Source organism: Castor canadensis, chromosome 9, assembly GCF_047511655.1.
Source record: "Castor canadensis chromosome 9, mCasCan1.hap1v2, whole genome shotgun sequence".
NCBI lineage: Eukaryota > Metazoa > Chordata > Mammalia > Rodentia > Castoridae > Castor > Castor canadensis.
Window position 1 is genome coordinate 22,843,322 of NC_133394.1, and position 18,773 is coordinate 22,862,094.

Here is an 18,773-nt window from a genome sequence, read left to right on the forward strand (position 1 = left end):
GACTATTTGAGGCTGGGATGACAAATGACACCAGGCTTGAGTGATTTGAGTTTTGGTGCTACCACTAACTCCCCATTGCACTTAAATTCTGTGCATTTTGTCTCCATCTGTAAAATGAGGATAATGATAATGATAATGCTTACCTCATTGTGAAAAGCAGTAAGATAATGTGCATGAGAAACTTGAAATAATGCCTAGTATATAGAAGGCACTCAATTTACCTCAGTCATCAGTAACTTAATAGCCTGGAAAAAATACCAAAGTGTAATCATTTATATATAAATTTGTGAGCAATGGACAAATGATATGAATTGTCCCATCTTGTGAAGGAGGACTATAAAGCATATAATTTCATGAACTGTCTACACCTTGTGACATCTTATGGCAATTTGGTACCTATTTCACACCAATATTCATCTAATTTATTGAAAATGAATTTGTTGTATAATAAGGAAAGTCATGTGAGCTGCATTGTTTACACAAAGAAATGCAAATTTTATGCAGCATTATTCCTAAGGGTAAGTGACAATAGTAGACTAACAGTATCTGAAAGAAAGGGGACATAAAAGCAAGAAACCAGTCCAAAGAGAAATGGATCTGAAATCTCATGTTTTACCATTAAAAATTTGTGAATTTGCCCTTGGATTCATGTATCAGGTTGTGTTCGCAATTTTCAATTTGGGCAATTGAGAAGAGAGTGCTATGAAGAGATTATTTATCAAAGTATATGTATATTTTAGGGTAATACCCTGGGTCTAGTGACAAGTTGGGCTCAGGCTTATTCATCATAGGCCTGGAGAGTCAAGCAGACAGAAAAGCTACCAGAACCAGGCTTAATGGAGAGGTCTGCCTGGTATAGAATTTGGCTTTGTTGAGCTTGATATGGACTATCTGAGGCACCCAGGTAGGTAGGGATCCAAAAAGCAAATGCCCCAACCTTATTATCCTCCCTGTCACCCACCTCTGGTCAGCCCCTCTGACTGTTGAAGGCAATGGGTAGCAGGATGGCAAGAGAGCCCCTTGAACCTGTCTATACAAGTCAGCCTCCAAGTTCACAGAACAGGATCAATGAAGTGAAGAGTTGGGAGAGAAAAGCAGATGAAAGGTATTCAAGTTACGAAGTATATATTTGCTTCAATATTAAAATAAGTTAGTACTTACCTATTAAAACTAACACTGAATATTTCAGTAAAGTTGATACTTCAGGATGGAAGGGTCCATGTATCCAGGTTTGGGTTAACATAAAAATAAGTAGGTCCTTAATTACAAAATTGATCTCTGGCAATTTTGAACCTCCAATTGAGTGGAATGGTACTGTGTTGGTTTTCTGTTGCCATGTAATGAATTACCACAAACTGAACAACTTAATATAACACAAGTTTCTGTGGCTTGCTTTTCTATTCAGTTTTGCCTAACTGAAATCCAAGGTGTTGGTTTAGGATGAAGGGCTCACCTGAACTTGTGGGTTCTCTTCCATGCTGACTGGTTGTTGGCAGAATTGATTTCCTTACATTGTAGGACAGGATTCCTATTTTCTCTCTAGCTATTAGATGGGAAGTGTTGTCGGCTTCTAGAGGGTTTCAGAAATTCCTGCAGATGTGGTCTTTGCAGGAAGGTCACAACATCATGATGGCGTTCTCCCAGGCCAATTAACTGGAGCATGTCTCTCTCACTTTTTCTTCTAGGACCAGTTGAAAAGAACTCTTGTGTTTTTTTTTTTTTATAAGGGCTCATATCATATAAGGGCCAATTAATCTGGGATCTGAATTACATCTAGCAACAATTGAACAACCAAGAGGTGTGCACACCAGGGACTCAGAGTCTTTGGGCCATCCTGGAACTCTATCCAGGGGTCTGAAAAATCACAGACTTTCCTTCTACAGTCTGTGGAGAGGCTACTGTTGTTGCTGACCTTTGAAACCTCTGGTAATTTGGGGGCCTTTAAGCTAACTAAGCTGTAAATGCAGATGACTTCAGGGCTAAGCAGGTCACATGGCTCACTCACAGCAAGTACACTCTTAGGGACCTCTATGTAAGGGGAACAACCACTCAATTCAGCCACTTTTCAGTAACAAGTTAAGAATAACACTCAAATACATATTTGTAGGTCATTCGATTCCAAGTTTAAACGCCCAGTCTCAAGTACTATTTGTTCAGGATTGAGGGCTCTCTCTTACTGGCTTCTGTGGTTTTAGTGTGGTTTGTGGACCCCAAGGGTCCATTGTGATTGAAAGCTTGGTGTGTAGGGTGGCAGTTTTGGGAGATGATGGAACCTTTGGGAAGTGGGCCTTAGTTGAAGGTCCTTAGTTCAATGGAGCTGTGAGGTAGCCTTCCTGTGACCTCTATAGTAGTTCTCATGTTGAGGTTGTTACAAATGGATCAGGCCTGCACCTGCCTATTCTCTCTTTCTTTCTGTTCCAAGTTCAAGATGCAATCACTTGCTGGTTCCTGCATGTGCTCCCACCATTGCTATAGACTGTGATAGGATGTAGTCAAGCACTGAGCCAATGCCAACACCATGACCTTGCACTTCCAAAAATGGGAGCTCAGTAAACCTTTTTTTCCTAAGTAGCCTGTGTTAGGCATTTCATTAGAGTAATGCAAAACTGACTAATAATAACAGCCCTATGTGGGGAAGAGGTAGTAATGTTGACTCTTTTCTCTCTCCAGTCCTAGAAGTTCTGATAAAGAATCTGGTTGAAGACCAGTCAGGGAGAGAACCAAAGGGAATTTGGAAAGTCCATACTTTTCTGAGTGTTGTACTCCTCTGGATGTGGCAGATGTTTCTATCTCACTTTCTGTCATGGGCTTTCTGTGGGGTCTTTGGAGAGCCCTCCCCCTAGCCTCTCCCCAGACTCATGCATCACTAGGGCTTTCCAATATGGAAATCTCTTAATACAGTCCTTCCACTAGGCTCACAGTTCGACCTCCATGAAGGGGGAAGGTCTTATCCAGCAGCATTAACCTGTGGGGGCTGGAGATTTGTTAGTGAACTTGAGCATACTTTCATGTTTATGACGCTTGGTCTATAGTTTGACTAATCTCCATAGATCATCTTTAAGAAGTGACTTGTAGGTATTCTTCCTATTCTCTAGGTTCTAATACTTTGTCAGATAGATGACTTGTATCCTAATTTGCATACGGAATCTTTTTTTATCTTATCTGAGCTTTAAATTTCAATGTAGTTAAATTTACCAATTTTATTTCCCCCTTTCCCTCCTTTTTGAATTGGTAATCTTTTTATTAGTATTTAACTTTATATGTTAAGAAATCATATTTGATGTGACAGTTAATCAAAATCTTTTCCTAATTCTTAAGGATCTGACAACTATAAATGCTTGAATGCATTGCCCCCATGCTTTAAACTGAAAAGGGAAATACTTTTAAAGTCAGCTTCGATGTGTTTCTCAGTCATGTTTAAAACCATTCTTAGAATTTATCTAGCTTTATAAGAAGTTTATTAGGTAGAGGAAAATGAGAAAATTCTAGGCTTTTAGCGAAGAAGAAAACAAAACTCAAGGGAGTAGGGAAGGAACTAACATTATTTTTCTATATAATTTAATTTCTATAATTTTGCAAAGTTAGGTTTGTTATGCTTAGTTTGCAGGTGAATGCTCTAAGTCTCAGCAAGATTAAATGGCAGCCAAGGAATTCAGCTTATTTGATTCAAAGCTGGGATCCAAACCCACAGTCTTTCGAGTTCAAGCCCAAGTATATCACTTTGATCATCTAATTTATGTCTCCAGGATCACCACTGGGGGAAAAGTTACTGAAAACCGGTGTGCATTTATAGGCGTTATCACCCAAGGTTGAGACATACATGTAAAGTGGCACATAGAAATTTTTTGTTTTTGTCTTTGGGCTAAACATCTAGATTTCTAGCAAATACTTTCCAGAAGTTTTATGCTACTCTTAAACCCCCATGATTTCTTTGGCAATGACATCTTGTCTAGTATTTTTTTTTAATGGTAGGCCAAGGTTGTGATAAAGTTTGATTGAGAGGTGTCAAGTAGGATTAAAAAAAGATATAAGGAAATATAATTCCTGAGATGTCACTACTCCCACCAGAAATCTGCACTTTCAGCTTCCATCCTGACATCTGAATTTCAACTACGTTAGTCCTTCATGATACATTTAGGAAAATCAGTCATGGAATATTGTTAATTTAGTTATTAGAGTGTAAACATTTAAAAACTCTATAAATTCGTTTACTGGTAGTTTAGAGTGTTGTTGAGAAAAAATTAAATAATGTTAGAATGCATGAATTTGTTAAGAATGTATGTTCTATGGTCTGAATGTTTGTATTCAGGCAAAATTCATGTTGAAATCCTTAACTCCCAGGTTAATGGTGTTAGAAGGTGGAGAATTTGGAAGGTGATTAGGTCATGGGTACAGAGTCACATAAATGAGATTAACGTCTTTATAAAGGAAGCCCAAGGAAGCTCCCTTGCCCCTCCACCATGGGAAGGCACAGCAAGGCAGCACTATCTATGAGCCAGATGGCAAGTCCCCACCACACACCAAATCTGCTTTGATGGTCTTCCCAACGTCCAGAACTGTGAGAAAAAAAATTTATGTATTTTACAAGCCATCCGGTTTATGATACTCAGCAGCTGAAATGGACTAAAACAGGGCGGTAGTCTGAAAGTGATTCTACAAGGTTTACGAAGAGCAGATCCTTCTTCACATGAAACGAGGTATTTTGATTTCACAATCTGCCCAGTGAAGACAGATCATGCTAAAAAGGCTGCTCTTCTGTGTGCTACTCAACACTGAAGATATGGATGAGTGAGAACAGTTGTTTGAAATGTCACCTGATGAGACAGACACCTGCTGGTGCACCACGAACAGTTATTGGCATTAGACAATCTACCTCTGCAGCGTGGAGGACCTTTGCCTGATTAACTTCTCTGTGAATTGCATTTCTATGTTTGGAAATGCATCCAATTTAATTTTACTGAGAACAAATGCCTACGAACATTAGAGCTAGCATCAAGGCACATTTAAGGTTGAAATAGCACGTGCTTATGGAAGTATGTTAGTTGAAGGGAGTATGGAAAGTTTACAGAAATTCATTAAATTACTGTTTGAGATTTTGGCTTCAAAAGTCTTATGTCTCTCCTTCTCTACAGTTCTGTGAAGAATTGTAGACAGATCCAAGGAGGCAAAAAATGGATCAAATTATAGTTTGTTATTAATTGTGAAACCAGAGTGGAGGACAGGGCTGGGCTTCCCAGGAATCTAGATGGCAGGCTCCTGATTTACTTACCCAAGAGTAGACAGAGGCTGAACTACACAACAAACAACTGGATGGCCCTGTGCAAAAGGCAGCTGAGATTGGACTTGGGGCACTCTAGGTGTCCTGTACCCTCAACCCACCAGAACTCCCACCAGAACTTCCACCAGTACTAAGCTTTTGTCATTCTCACCAGAGAAGAAAAAAGCACACACACACACACACACACACACACCCTGCTAAGCCAGCTTATACAGGAAAATCTTGCTTCTGATGACTTTGGAGATATCATTGATTCTATGGGAATTCTACTTTAATTAAGAGAAAAAAGCTCCTTGCTGTAAACACTTTTAGCCTCACTGCAGATTCCTAGCAGAAAGGTGACACATGGAAAAATAAACTGATTCTAAACACCCGGGGTTAAACGAACAATTTCAACAGCAAAAACAACATTGACAAAAACCAGAAAATTTTATTCTAGATTATATTTATTATGGAAAGTGAGATGCAAAAAAAAATCACATTCCAAATGTTTTGAGGGTGAAACAAAGTTGTCCATTAAATTTCAGTATTTTTAACATCCACCCAAAAATCCTAGCTGAAATGAAGATGGAGTGCATTAAATTTCAAACTCTTTTATCTATTCTTGTATAAGTCATGACATTCCATCTTTTGCAGGAAATGGAAGCTTTATTGGTCAATGTCTGGGTTAAGGGAACTTTCTTGAATAAACCATTTTATGATCTTTGTATGTAGGTGACGTGATAAGATATAACTTTAGATTCTAAACTTGATACATTCATAAACAGACTTTATTTTGAATATTACTGTTTCTTCAGTGATTTAGTTTTATACTAAACTCCTGGGTTCTTTCTCAGCTGAGTAATTATATACAAATGATTCTCATATTGACAGTTATAATTTTCTGGGTATCTTTTAAATTAATCCATACCTTTCAAAATTACATACATTTCTTTTATGCAAGAGCAAATATTGATAAACATTAACATTTCAGATATGCTCCTCTTATAAACAAGTATATTTTAGTAGTTAAAAAACATTGCCAGCTATAGTTATAAATGCAGTGTTCTTGTAGTTGGTTAAGATGTGAAGATGACACATTCATTCTCCAAAACACAAATATGTATTTAAATGTTATTCTTAACTTGTAACGGAGAAGTGGTTTTATTTGTACTTTTCCAATTGGAATTATCTCCTAAGGGATGACTTTGGTACTTCCACTCATATTATCAATCCACTAACTAGCCAAAACAACTTTTAGTGTTAAGGAATCATGGTCAAATTCTATTAGGTTTGAAGAATCAGGTCAGACTTTTTGATTCTTAATAGAGCATTTCCTTTGAGAAGAAATGAGAGAAATTTGAGCAACATCAATTCCTTCATTAGAATTGTGACAAATTGAAACTCTTGTCCAGTGTTGATACTAGTCAGCTAATGACTCTGACCTTGGTATCTAGTCCACACATAATCACCTCCTTTCAATAATAGTAATTTGGTATTTGTGTACTTCTTAAAGACCTGCCAACCGCTCATAACTATTATCATACCAACATCATCTGTAATTTCTTTTTTTCACTTTAGTCTTTGATTTCTCTTTGGTGTCGGTCAGAAACACTCGACTGATCTCAAGGGAAGAATGCCTGCAATTGCTTTTACTTGGAATGATTATAAATGCTTTTGAAATCTAGGTATACATCCCACCCTCCCAAAATGTAGGGCTTTTGTCAGCCTTTGTAAATAAACACACTGATAAATGTCCAAATGGATTCTCCAAGATGTAAATGATTTTCTCCAGTGTGGGACATTTCCAGATATAAAATTAGGTGATTAAGGAACAGCATTAATACTTTGATACTGGATATTAATATATTAATACTTAGGTATGAGCTTTAATAGGATTCTAACTAGATATTTATAAATATCTGGACTTTCAAAGCATGAAATCTGAGAGCAGGGAGTAACACTGTGTGAGGTGGGGAATATTTGGTCCATTATTAAGAGACATAAAATAGAAAAGTCATGGAAAGATGTAGCTTTCACTTAGTTGTTTTAATTTGCAATTTATTCAAATATTCCAGTATGAATAAGATGCATTTATGTGTGCATATTTATATGGATAAGCTATTTACAGTTAGGCTACATATACATTTTTATGTGTAGAACGTGAAAATACACATTGATTAGCCCCTTTGAGGCTTTTGAACCACTGTTTCCTCTTCCTGCTTTCCTGCAACTGCTTTGAGGATTTAGATAATTCATACAAGGTATGTACACAATCACACCCATAGTATGTACATCCTAGTCACACACTTAACACAGAGAGGATGTGTGAGGAACGTGAATCAACCCAGTGGTCAAAGAACTGACCTTACCTGTGACTAATGGTGTGGTTAATTAACTCTGGCATATTTAGCAAAAATGCCAATGTGCTGAATACTATACTCAGTCTTTATGATAATTATGTTATCTACTCTCATAGATGATAAAGAAACAAAACAAAAAACAGCCCTTTGTGACCTTCAAAAATGAAAGGATAAATTCCATTACTGAGTACACATGCACACTTGGGTTGGCTTTATTCACTTTCATACCTGATGATGGGAATTGGCCTTTAATGGAATACAGCATGTTATTTTTTTCTACACATAAAAATAGCAAACCAATCACTTATAGACTATACACACTTACAGAATGCACCGACATACCACAACCAGCTACAGCATTTTGCACAATACATGACTCACATGTTAGTACAGCAGAGATAAATACATTTAGATATGTAGTAATTGCTAGTATATATTTTTCTTGACTTTTTAGGCCATGTTGACCTTTCTCAACCTCAACATAAAGTATTTCTAGATGCTCTTAAAAACAAGAATTAGTCTCTCCTGTAGGAACTGAGGAGTAGGGCTATAATACTGCAATCTCCTGATGTACTTGCATCATTTAAAAACACGATAGAAAACAATTTGCTCACGTCTGTGGTCCAAAAGAAACGCTAAGGATTCTAAACTAAAATTATTAAGGATGTTGATTAATACGGGGAAGCCCCTTTTACCCATCCAGTGTAGTATGCTCTGAACACCACAACCTGTATGTGTCAGTGAAAGCAATGATAGGAATCAGAAACTCTTTAACTGCTTAAAAGTGTTTTGTAATGAAGAGACAATTTCATTTTAAAGTAACAAAAGGTACAACTAGCAGCAATGTAACAAAAAAAAAAGCAAGCTATAAGTTTCTCCCCAGGAAGAAGTTGATGACATCTCCACATTTAAGAAATCAAGAAAGAAGTTAGCATTTCTCTCCCATTTAATTCTCCCTAAACCATTGAAATCACTAGGCCATCTCATCATAATTATCACCCCACTGGTTGATCATCAGTATCTTTTCCTGAAGTGTAAAATGTGTGATTTTAATTCCTACTATTTTGCAGCCAATTAATTTCGAGCATGAACCCGGAAAGACACCTGATGAAGAATTAGTATTTAGAAATGACCATCTAGAACATCATTTTCTGTAGGGCATTTTTGAGGCCCATATTGAGACAAGTACTCATGTTTTAGTGATTCTATATTTGGGAGCCCATTTTTCATACCTAAGGCTGGCAATCCTCAGGGAAGAGTTAACTGAATTGCTTTCTGATGTGCTAGTATCCAGGCAGAGTAATTACTGTAATTTTAACCCCTTCATTTGACAAAGTTTTGGGCTGGAGCTCTCTTGAGTTTTAAGCCAGCAAGAGTTTTAGTGGCTCCTCTTCTATCTTGGCTAGCATGAAAATGGAAATGTTAACTGTATCTGTGCTCATGCTCACCAGTGATATACTTCTTTATGGAGCACTTAAATTTTCCCCCCAAGAAAGCAGAAATTATACCTCTTCTTCTTTTATCCTCTGGGATACAGTTAAGTCAGTCTTCACAGAGCAAACCATAATTATGTAATGGTGTGTCCATAGTAGGTGCACTTGCTGGTATAACTGCCTCTTTTTTTTGGCACATTTATTGCTTGGCTTTAATTTCATAGTCAACAGTCTTTATTCTCATGATTAGTATCTGAGATATCTGGGTCTTGAAAAAAAAAAAAGAACTTGTAAAGAACATCTTGTTGCACCATTCTGGCCTCTACAGTCTTTTCACAAGGTCCCATGGTTATTTGAATGTCCTTTGTAACTCTCACCTTGATTTTCCTAAATGCCAAAAGTAATGTTTCAGGATTTTTTTTGTTGTTGTTGTTTCTCTATACACACATATACAGACTTATAGGATTTACTTTAAGAGAGGTTATTTGGTTGTGGCAAGTGAGTAGTTCAGCTGGTGAGTGTTCACAGTTAAAAGTAGCTGTAATGACCTTGGCAGATAGATGTCACTGATTGCTTGTGAGACAGTATTTTTCCACTTCAATTCATCTTCATTTGTGTCCTTGGTCATTGCAAACCAAGATTATTTGATTTTTGTATCCATGGAGAATTTTGTTTTTGAGAGAAAGATAAAGTTCCTGGAGATCTGTTTCTGTATTTACAAGAGAATTTTGAAAAAGAAATGTTCAAAATCCTTTAGTCATTCCCAAGTCCATATGTCTGCACAGGTGACAGTTATCATAATCAGCCAGTTGCAGAATTTCATTAAGAAGGATATAGTTGCAAGGATGGGCAGGAGATTCAGCCTGTTATTTGCCAGGGGTAGCAGTTAACCTGCATTTGGAGAAAATCAACCAAAAAGTCCACATACTGCATCAAGGAACACGGCTAACAGGAACAAAAATCTCACATCTAATTGTGAAGCAGCAGACACTGAAATAGACGGGGATAAGACTTCTGATTCACTGTGTAGACAAAACAGGGATGGAGACAAGGTAGTCAGCTTACTTATTCAAGATACTGCTGAGTTCATTGTGTTACTACCACAGGGGGAAATTCACAGGCTTCACTTCTCAAACACCACTTAGGACAAAGCAGAGGGAAGTAAACGGCCTCATCTCCATTGCAGAACTGTAGATAATTAGTAAGTCAGGCAGGTAGAGGTGTACACAAGGCTATGGTTGTCCCATTTGCAATACAAACACATACACATATATGCAAACCTTATTCTAATGTATTGGTTTTTTTTTCATATGGATTCTGCAAAAGGGGACAAGGGATATAGTGAATTATGTAGTATTAGAAGTGGACATTTTTTTACACCTGCACAATATGTAGGAGGAAAAGAAGACAACAATTTCTCATACTTTGGCAGCAAAACAGTAACAGAGGGAATACAGCAAAGGCCAGACAATTGACATTAACAGCACACGCCTATATAATCCCTACAAACAAATTTTAAAGTCACATTGTATTCCCTTCTTGGCGTGGTTTATACAGCTACTCCCAGAATGATAGGGATCCCCCAAATGAGTGGAACAACATCAGAATAAGCTAGGGACAATAAAACCCCAATGTGCTGAGATAAAACCAAGTAACATTTTCCCCTTCTGCTTTCTGCCTTAAGACAGCAAGCTCCTATTAAGGATTTGGTTTCAAAATCCAACCTCCAGGGTATATGCATATTATATATGTCTACTCAGTTCTGATTTATTTCAGTTTTGATGTTTAACCTATAACACGGACAATACTGGTATCCAAAATAATGAGTATCAGATGATTATCAAGATAAATGGATATCAAAGATCAAATTACATTCAAGATAGCTGAACTTGTTAAGGTAGGAAAACATAGTAATATGCTTTATAAATATTTCATTTTGGTTGTGTGCACACACACGCATGAGATTTCTGGTTAACCTTGACTTAAAATGTTCCACTTACACCACTGATCTAAAACAGAAAGGTCAATCTGGATTTTACTGTATGTAAAGTAGGTGGTCTGTGCCATCAAAACCCAATAATCCAAAAAGATGTAATTCAAAAAGCACTCAAGATAAACATATGACAGCAGAAGCTAGGATGTTTCTTGTGGTCATAAAAATAGAACAATTTAAAAAAATTCTCATGTTCACTCAGTAAGTGACCAAGCATCTTCACATTTTAAATGTTGAGTGATCTCCCAAACACTGAGTTCTAACTCACTTCCTTTATTACTGACTTAAGAAATCTTTTCTATTTCTTGGTTTAATAAAGTATTTCCTATCTCTATTTCAAATCCTAACATTTATTTAAAAAGCCTAAATCCTATGTAAAAGAAATTAAGAACAAACACAAACTTTCAGCCCAGTGTATGTGATGCAGGTAAAGCAAATAATAACCCAGCAAATTCAGTCTGCTCAGAAAATACTTTTGCAACTTCCTCTACTGAATGGATACAAGGAGTCCCAAATGATGTAATAAATGTCTAAAGCTGTGTCATAAATTGATGTGGAGGAGAAACTTCAAATAAAACTTTATCAAGAGAGTAGTTTAGGGTAGGTATCATAATATAAAGACAGTGTCTTGAATAGGCTTCTATCTTATTTATATATTCGGTGATGGATTTTTGCTACTGTTTTTAAAACTGTTAGTTTTGTAAGATTCAAGAAGCAACAAAGCAAGAAAGATTTTGTACTATTTGGTGAGTTTCTAGAGTGTTGTAGAATTTAGTTCTAGCACCAAAGAAAAACAAACTTGCTGTATCAAACATTTTTTTCTTGAAGTCTTAATTTGAGAGGAGCAACTAAAATACTGGAATTGAATAGTTTTGATTTATTTAATGTGGGACTATTGCCTATAACGATCTTAGGCCTCAGCTTCATTTAACTACTTATATGTCACGTGGTTAATCTAAACTCATGAAAACAGATATAATTGCTGGATGCTGAATTCTTTCTTTTCACCTATTTTAATGCAGTAACAGGCTATTCTAGGTATTTTCCAGGAGACAATTACCTGGGCCCCACCCATCTGGAGTGGACCCTGTAGATAGCTGCTCAGGGTATACTTTGTTTATGCACAGCATGTGCGCTGATGTGTGACAGCCAGCCAGCGAGTGAGTCACAGGAGATACATCACAATCTTGGCAAAGGCATCAGAGACAACTGGGTATTTAAGACCAAAAGAGAGAGTTTTAGACTAAATCCCTAATCAATAATAGCAATTTGATGGTAATTTCTACTTTAGATAACATTCTTAATAGAGGCCAATTAGAAAGAAACCAAAAAATGTGCCTGTTAAAAATTCATTATAAATTCCAACTATAACAACTGTAATTACCATTCTCAGGCTCTGAGAAGGCTGTCTACCTTTGCAGGCTATATATATAATTAAATTGATTTGAAAGAAATTAAGGCGTTTTTACTAATTTAGGTTGTGCCCTATGGTATCAACATTTAGATATGATTTTTTTTCTTCATGTTCAGAATCTGTAAAATAGAAATAAGGAGAAAAAAACAAAATAGATACCATGAATTGACTGTAACACAGCATTTGAGTCTGAAAGAATACATGGTCATATACTGTTTTCTGGTTCACAAGGGGGGATGAGTACAGAGAAGTCAACTAACACTCCTAAATCTAACAGTCTGATTTTCTAAATGTAATGTTCTCCCTATATTGAGTCCCGAAAGGAAAGTCTCCCCAGCTTGTTCCCCCTTTCTACACTACCCCAACTATAGTGAGTTCAAGCAGGTGGCTGCGTTCTCAAGGGACATGCCTACTCAAATCTCAAGCCATGATTTCATAAAGGTTTCTTCTTTTTGCTGGGTTTAAAGCTTGAAATATGATGGTATTTTTCTTAAAGTTAAGTTTTCAGAAATTACATTTTTACTTCAGATGATAGACTTAAGCAGTCAGATGATATTAGTCTATATATAAGGACTCATGTATTCCATTTGCTGTTTACTACATTTGAACCAAATAAAAAGATTTGCATTTGTAGGAGTCTAGATTAAACATAATGTTTTTATTACTCATGAGCCCTTCCTTTTATCAACACAGGAGAAACACCAGTAATTTGCTATGTATAATTCCTTTTCAGGACCTAAGTGTTCTCATGAGAGTTTTATTTGGAGAACACATATCCAACCTATAATTTACTATCATCCCTAGTTTGATGACTCTTTTCAAGAATCCAGTCAGAATCACTCAGATGCACTTTGCCTTCAGTGCATGAAAATGTGTATATATAAATCCATGTTTGATATCAATATTAGCTGATTTTCCTAATGTAACTTTCCGGTATTTATTAACAGCTATATCAATGTTTCTAAAATGAGTTATCTGCAGATGTTTACAAATATGAATTCACATTTGGTATCTTACACATTGAAACTCTTTCATTGAATGTATTGTAGTCTAGTAATGAGTCAAATTTTTAATTTTTTGCACGATGGTTCTTATCACGTACATACATTTTTTGTGGTGACAACATTTTTTATTTCAATAGGACTAAAAATTTTAACAGTGTTTTTGCTAATAGTGTTTTTGCTATTGTTAATATAAAGCAGAGACTTTAATGGAAATCGTGGTAAACTGAGGCAGTGATACAAAATGATACATATAGAGTGGCAATATTATCTCTATAAGCAACATATTTAAAAAAAAAAACCCAGTGAATATTATTCCTGTTTAATGAAGATTACAAACCTTCTGTGAAGCTTGCTTCTCTTCTCTTGTTCTCTCTTTCAGACCAAAATGGCATTTCAAAGGACCCAACAATTTTTAACAGCAATTTCCTATAGTTAATACTTGCTTTTTCTTCCTGGTTTCCCAGAGGGAAAAAAACTAAGTGAGCATCACATAGACCAATCCGTAGGAATACCATAAATGCATACAGAGACTCCCATACACCTCCCCTTTTAATCTAACACGGAAGAAGGAGCTGGCCGGACACAGCAGTTGGGGCGTCGGAAGTTCTGTAGCACGGACTGGAAAACACTGGGCTGCCTGCCTTTGAGCTTCTTATTTGAAGAAGTGTCTGAGGAAATGGACCTTCGGGTTTTGGTTAATTTCTCATGTTCCCTAATTTGCCTTTGTAAATGGTTCTGGATGGCGATTCCCAGGGATTCTGGGTCCAAGGAAGCACCATACACTTCCCAGGTCATGCCCTGCTCATCCCATACGACATCCTTGACACGCTTGGACTGCTTCAGCTGGAGTTTGGAGTCTGCACCCAGCTGTTTCTTCTTCTCACTTGGGGTGAGCCCCACCTGAGCAGCAGCTGCTGTCACATTTAGCTCCTTGAGGAACTCGCTGACCCTGCTGGCCCGGCGTGGACTGGCTTTGACTGAACGAGAAGGGGTCCTCTTGCCAGACCCTGGGCTGGAGTCCCCCATGGCATCGGATGGGAGGCTCAGGCTTGTGGCTGTCTTGCTCTGTCGATTTTCTTCTAAGACACTCTCCTGGTTCTTCCTTACTGGGGAGGGTGTGGGACTAGCAGCTGATCCTGTGCCTCCATTTTCTTGAGATTTAGGAGTAAGCAGTAGGGGTTTGGCATCCAGGGTGTCAGTAGATTCTTGCTCTCTTCCTATCTGGGGAGATGCAGGCTTTCTTTCCTTTGCACCTCCTTTATTAGTGGAGTCCAAGTTCACAGACTGGCCATCTTTATAAGCAGAGCTATAGGTGATGGATAATTTGTCATCTGCCTCTGTTTTGTGGTCATTTGTGGTTTTTGCTCCAAAGGGCTTGGGTTCATGACTTGTTTCAGCTTGATTGCTTGCACTGATAGAAATCTGGTCAATGGGGCTAGCTTTCTGGGAGCTGGAATTAGCCCATGAAAGCTGTGTCGATGGTGGCTCTTCCCTGGCTGGAGTGACAGCTGCTGATGGTCTTGCTTCTTTACATGTATCCTGGACATGACTGGAGGCCATGTTGACTGATGAGGTTTTAAAGACTTCCTCTGGTTGGCTCTCTGGTTTACCTGCCCCTTGGAAAGCTGCAGGAACAGCCGCAGCTGTCTGGATGTGCACCTGTGGCATGATATTGGGGCACTGCCCTGACTCCTGGGGGGCTAGCGTGCTGTTAGACAACTCCAGCACGTGACTCCCACTGCCACGGCCATGGCAAATGACACGCAGCTGCTCCTGCTGTTCCAGACGCTCAGAGCCAGGGATCTCCTTTAAGAATGCAGTGAGGATGCTGGGGCTGGTGGAGACTGACCTGCTCTCCACACTGGCTACTGCCTGCACCTCGGCGTCTTGCTGAGCCCTGCTAGGGGCTTCCTTGATCTCACCTGCAGATTGGTTGGTCATAGTACTAGCTTCTTTGAACTTTGACACCTGATGCTGGACTGGCAAGGGCACCTTCTCTGGATCTGGAGGACATGTCAAACCTTCCCTAAGGAGGTGGGGCTGCTGAGGCATCTCAGATATTACACCTGAGGCAGAGGCAGAGGTCTGTTTATTCTCTGAACATTCATCTTGTCTTTCTGGAGGCTCACAGGACCTTGTTGTGGAGCTACATATCGCTTGCTGCCTTTCCTCTTCAGAGTCACCTACAGGAGACAATGAATGACCAAACACCCCAGCTGCTGTATTTGGAGTCTGTGTCATTTCCTGGACTTCTTCTTGAGAAGTAAAGTTATAGGACGTTTGATCTTTGCTGCTGCCACAGGTGCTCCCTGCAGGACCCCTTGACTTCTCTCCATATGAGTTTCTCCGTGATCTCCCCAAGGGATCTTCAGGTACTGATGAGGTGCTGTTGTTAGGCTGATCGCCTGGGATGGCCTGGGTGTACTGACCAGCTGGCATTGTAAATGGGGTGTGTGTAAGGTTCTTTCCTGCTATAGGACTTGGTGCTGCTCCTGTGGGCTCACTGCTTCCTGGTAACTGGGACTCACTGGGAGAGTTGTGTGTGAGAGATGCTTTCTCCACCTCCTTGAGCACACAGGGAGAAGACATGTCGAGCTGTGGGGTCTCATGCTCACAAGTGTGCGTCAGGGCCTTAGTTTTTGTGCTGGGGTTAAGGTTTGGTAGGTTGCCTGCAAGGCCGTTGGCATTCTTGCCCAGTTGAGTTAGTCGGTGCTGAGGGGCCTGCAGCCCTCCTCCAGCCTCTTCTTTTCCAGAAGCTGCAATTAGGGAGGTTTTAGTTGATCTCAGAGGATCAGGTACAGTCCCCATGGAGTTTCTCTCCAAGGACACACCACAGGTCTTCCTCCAGGGGTGTCCCCACTGGGCAGCAGTCTGAGCTCAGGGTGGAGACACAGTCAGGGACAAGTCCTCTGAAGAACCAGCCTGGGGATTAAGGAAACAGTACCATTAAAATGACATACCACTTAAGGGTGGAAAACTACACCGAGTTGCTCTTTTCTTCTCAAATCAGTTGACATAAAAATTGACCTTTGTATTACCCTCTCCTCTGCCAGACAGGACCTATTCACCCTCCTATTCTCTGATTTTGTAAAAGAAAAAAATTGACATTTTTGTTTGCTTAAGATAACTACACAGGGAGTTTCTTTGTGATATTTCCAAGTGTATATATATATATATTATATATATATATATTATAACCCAAATTTGTTCATCTATATCTTCTTTCTTCCTTAGTCCCCTTCTGGAGGATGATGGAGAGAGTGAAGGCAAGTATGATACATTTGATACATTGTAAGAACTTTTGTAAATGCCACAATGTACCCCCACCCAGGACAACAATAAAGAAAAATTGACCTTGGGAAGAAAGATTTTGAAAAATATATTTATTTATTATTTATTTGTTTATTTATTTTGCCAGCACTGGGTTTTAAACTCAGGGCCTCTTGCTTACTAGGCAGGCACTCTACCATTTGAGCCTTGCCTCTAGCCCCGAAGAAATATTTAAACTATATAAATATTATTTTGGTTTATTAGTTTCTGCTTGTATCCCACTGCTGTCTAGCAAATAGGTTTTTAATATAACTGGCTACATTTGCTAACAATCTCAAAATTCATTTGTGTAATCTGATTTACCACAAATCTGAAAATCCTGTAAAACTGTTGTAATTAAATCAATAAGTACTGAAATAGATCTGAACAGATGTAGAGTATCTGCAATAGATTATCAAGAAATAGATCCCAATATAAGTGGGGATTTAATATATGACAAAAGAGGCATTTCAATTTAGTGGTAAAATGATAGGTTATTTAATATAAGAGGCTGGTAAACGGCAAGAAAAGAAAACCAGATCTTTATCTTTTTCCAATTCCAAAAATAAATCCTGGATGGATTTAGATGGATCAGAGGTTAAAATGTAAAATAAACAATTTAAAATTCTGTAAGAAAATTTAGGGGCCCTGAACATAACCTAGGATTAGGGCAATCAGCTTTTGACAAGACAGAAATCATAACAGGAACACAAATGATGGCTAAGTGAAATTCAAAACTTTTGCCTAACAAAATACATAAAAATACAATTGATTTGAGGAAAAAGTTGCAAACTTGGAAGATAGGCAAAAATATCTACAATGGAGCAAGAGCTCTTAAGAATTACAAAGAAACCAAAAGATCTATGGGAAAAAATAGATAAAAGAATATGAAACACAACTTGTGAGAAAAGAAATCCAAATAATCAATGAGCCTATGAAAAGATGGTCAGATTCATTTGTGTCAAGTCAATGAAAATAAATTAACAAAGAGATTTTACTTTTTACCAATTGTGCTTGCAAACACTTTAAGAAAAATGCTTATTAATACAAATACAGCAATATTATGAAAAACAGGTCATGCTAAGGGGAGGTCACATACGAGAGTGGGAAGGTAACAGGAGGAAGTTAAGAAGGTGAATATGGTTGATGTACTTCCTATGCAAGAATGAATATAGAATTTTTAAACCAATTGAAACCACCATAAGAAGGAGATTAGGTAGAAACAAAAATAGAGGAGATTAATTCCAGTTATAATACATATATACATGGAAATTCATAAGGTAGCCTGTATGGCTACCTTAAACAAATAAAAATGTTATTTTCTTTTCTTTTATAAAATTGGAGAACAGGAGGGCATCACAGGTCCTGTCTGGGGAGGTTGGTACCAGTGGGAGAGGGAAGAGGTGGGGAATTGGGGTAGGAGAGTGAATATGGTGCAAATACTGTGTACACATAAATGGAAAAATGAGATCTGTTGAAACAGTTCCAGGAATGGGGTTGGGGGAATAAAGAAGAGTGATGGAGGGGGTGAATTCAGGCATGATATATTTGATATAAGAACTTTTATAAATGCCACAGTGTACCCCCACCCATCAGAATAAAAAAAAGAAAAAAAAAGGCTTATAACACTGTGGCCTGGGGTGATCTAGTGAAAGAAAGTATTTTATTAATTGTAGATGAAAATGTGTATTGCTACAGTCATCTTACGGAGGCAGTTTAGTTTTTAAAGCTAAAAATACATGTGTCCTTGACTCAGAAAAACAAACACTATCAATAGAAATGAAAACACTAGCTCGTATGGGTATAAGGATAAATATGTTTAGTCAAGTACTATTTGTAAAAGCAAAAACTGGAAGCAAACTGATCCCTCAGAACAGGAAAAGTAGTAGGGTGTATCACAGTGTGTCCTTTATATCATAAAGGAATGAGCACCTATTAAAATAAATCACTAATTAGGCTCTAACTTTTCACTTGGCAAGGGTTTCCCCAAGGCATGATTG

At 38.0% G+C, this 18,773-nt stretch overlaps 1 protein-coding gene across 4 annotated transcripts in view; it reads right to left on the minus strand.

Moving 5' to 3' along the window:
• Positions 1 to 7,287: 7,287 nt before the first annotated feature.
• The window catches only part of Gprin3 (GPRIN family member 3), a 65,715-nt gene continuing 54,229 nt past the window's right edge, over positions 7,288 to 18,773 (minus strand). For all 4 annotated transcript variants that reach the window (XM_074041356.1, XM_074041358.1, XM_074041357.1 and 1 more), the window contains one exon: positions 7,288 to 16,386. In XM_074041356.1, coding sequence (XP_073897457.1) covers positions 14,014 to 16,272 — 2,259 coding nt within the window. In that variant the 5' untranslated portion in view covers positions 16,273 to 16,386 and the 3' untranslated portion in view covers positions 7,288 to 14,013. The remainder of the gene's footprint in view (positions 16,387 to 18,773) is intronic.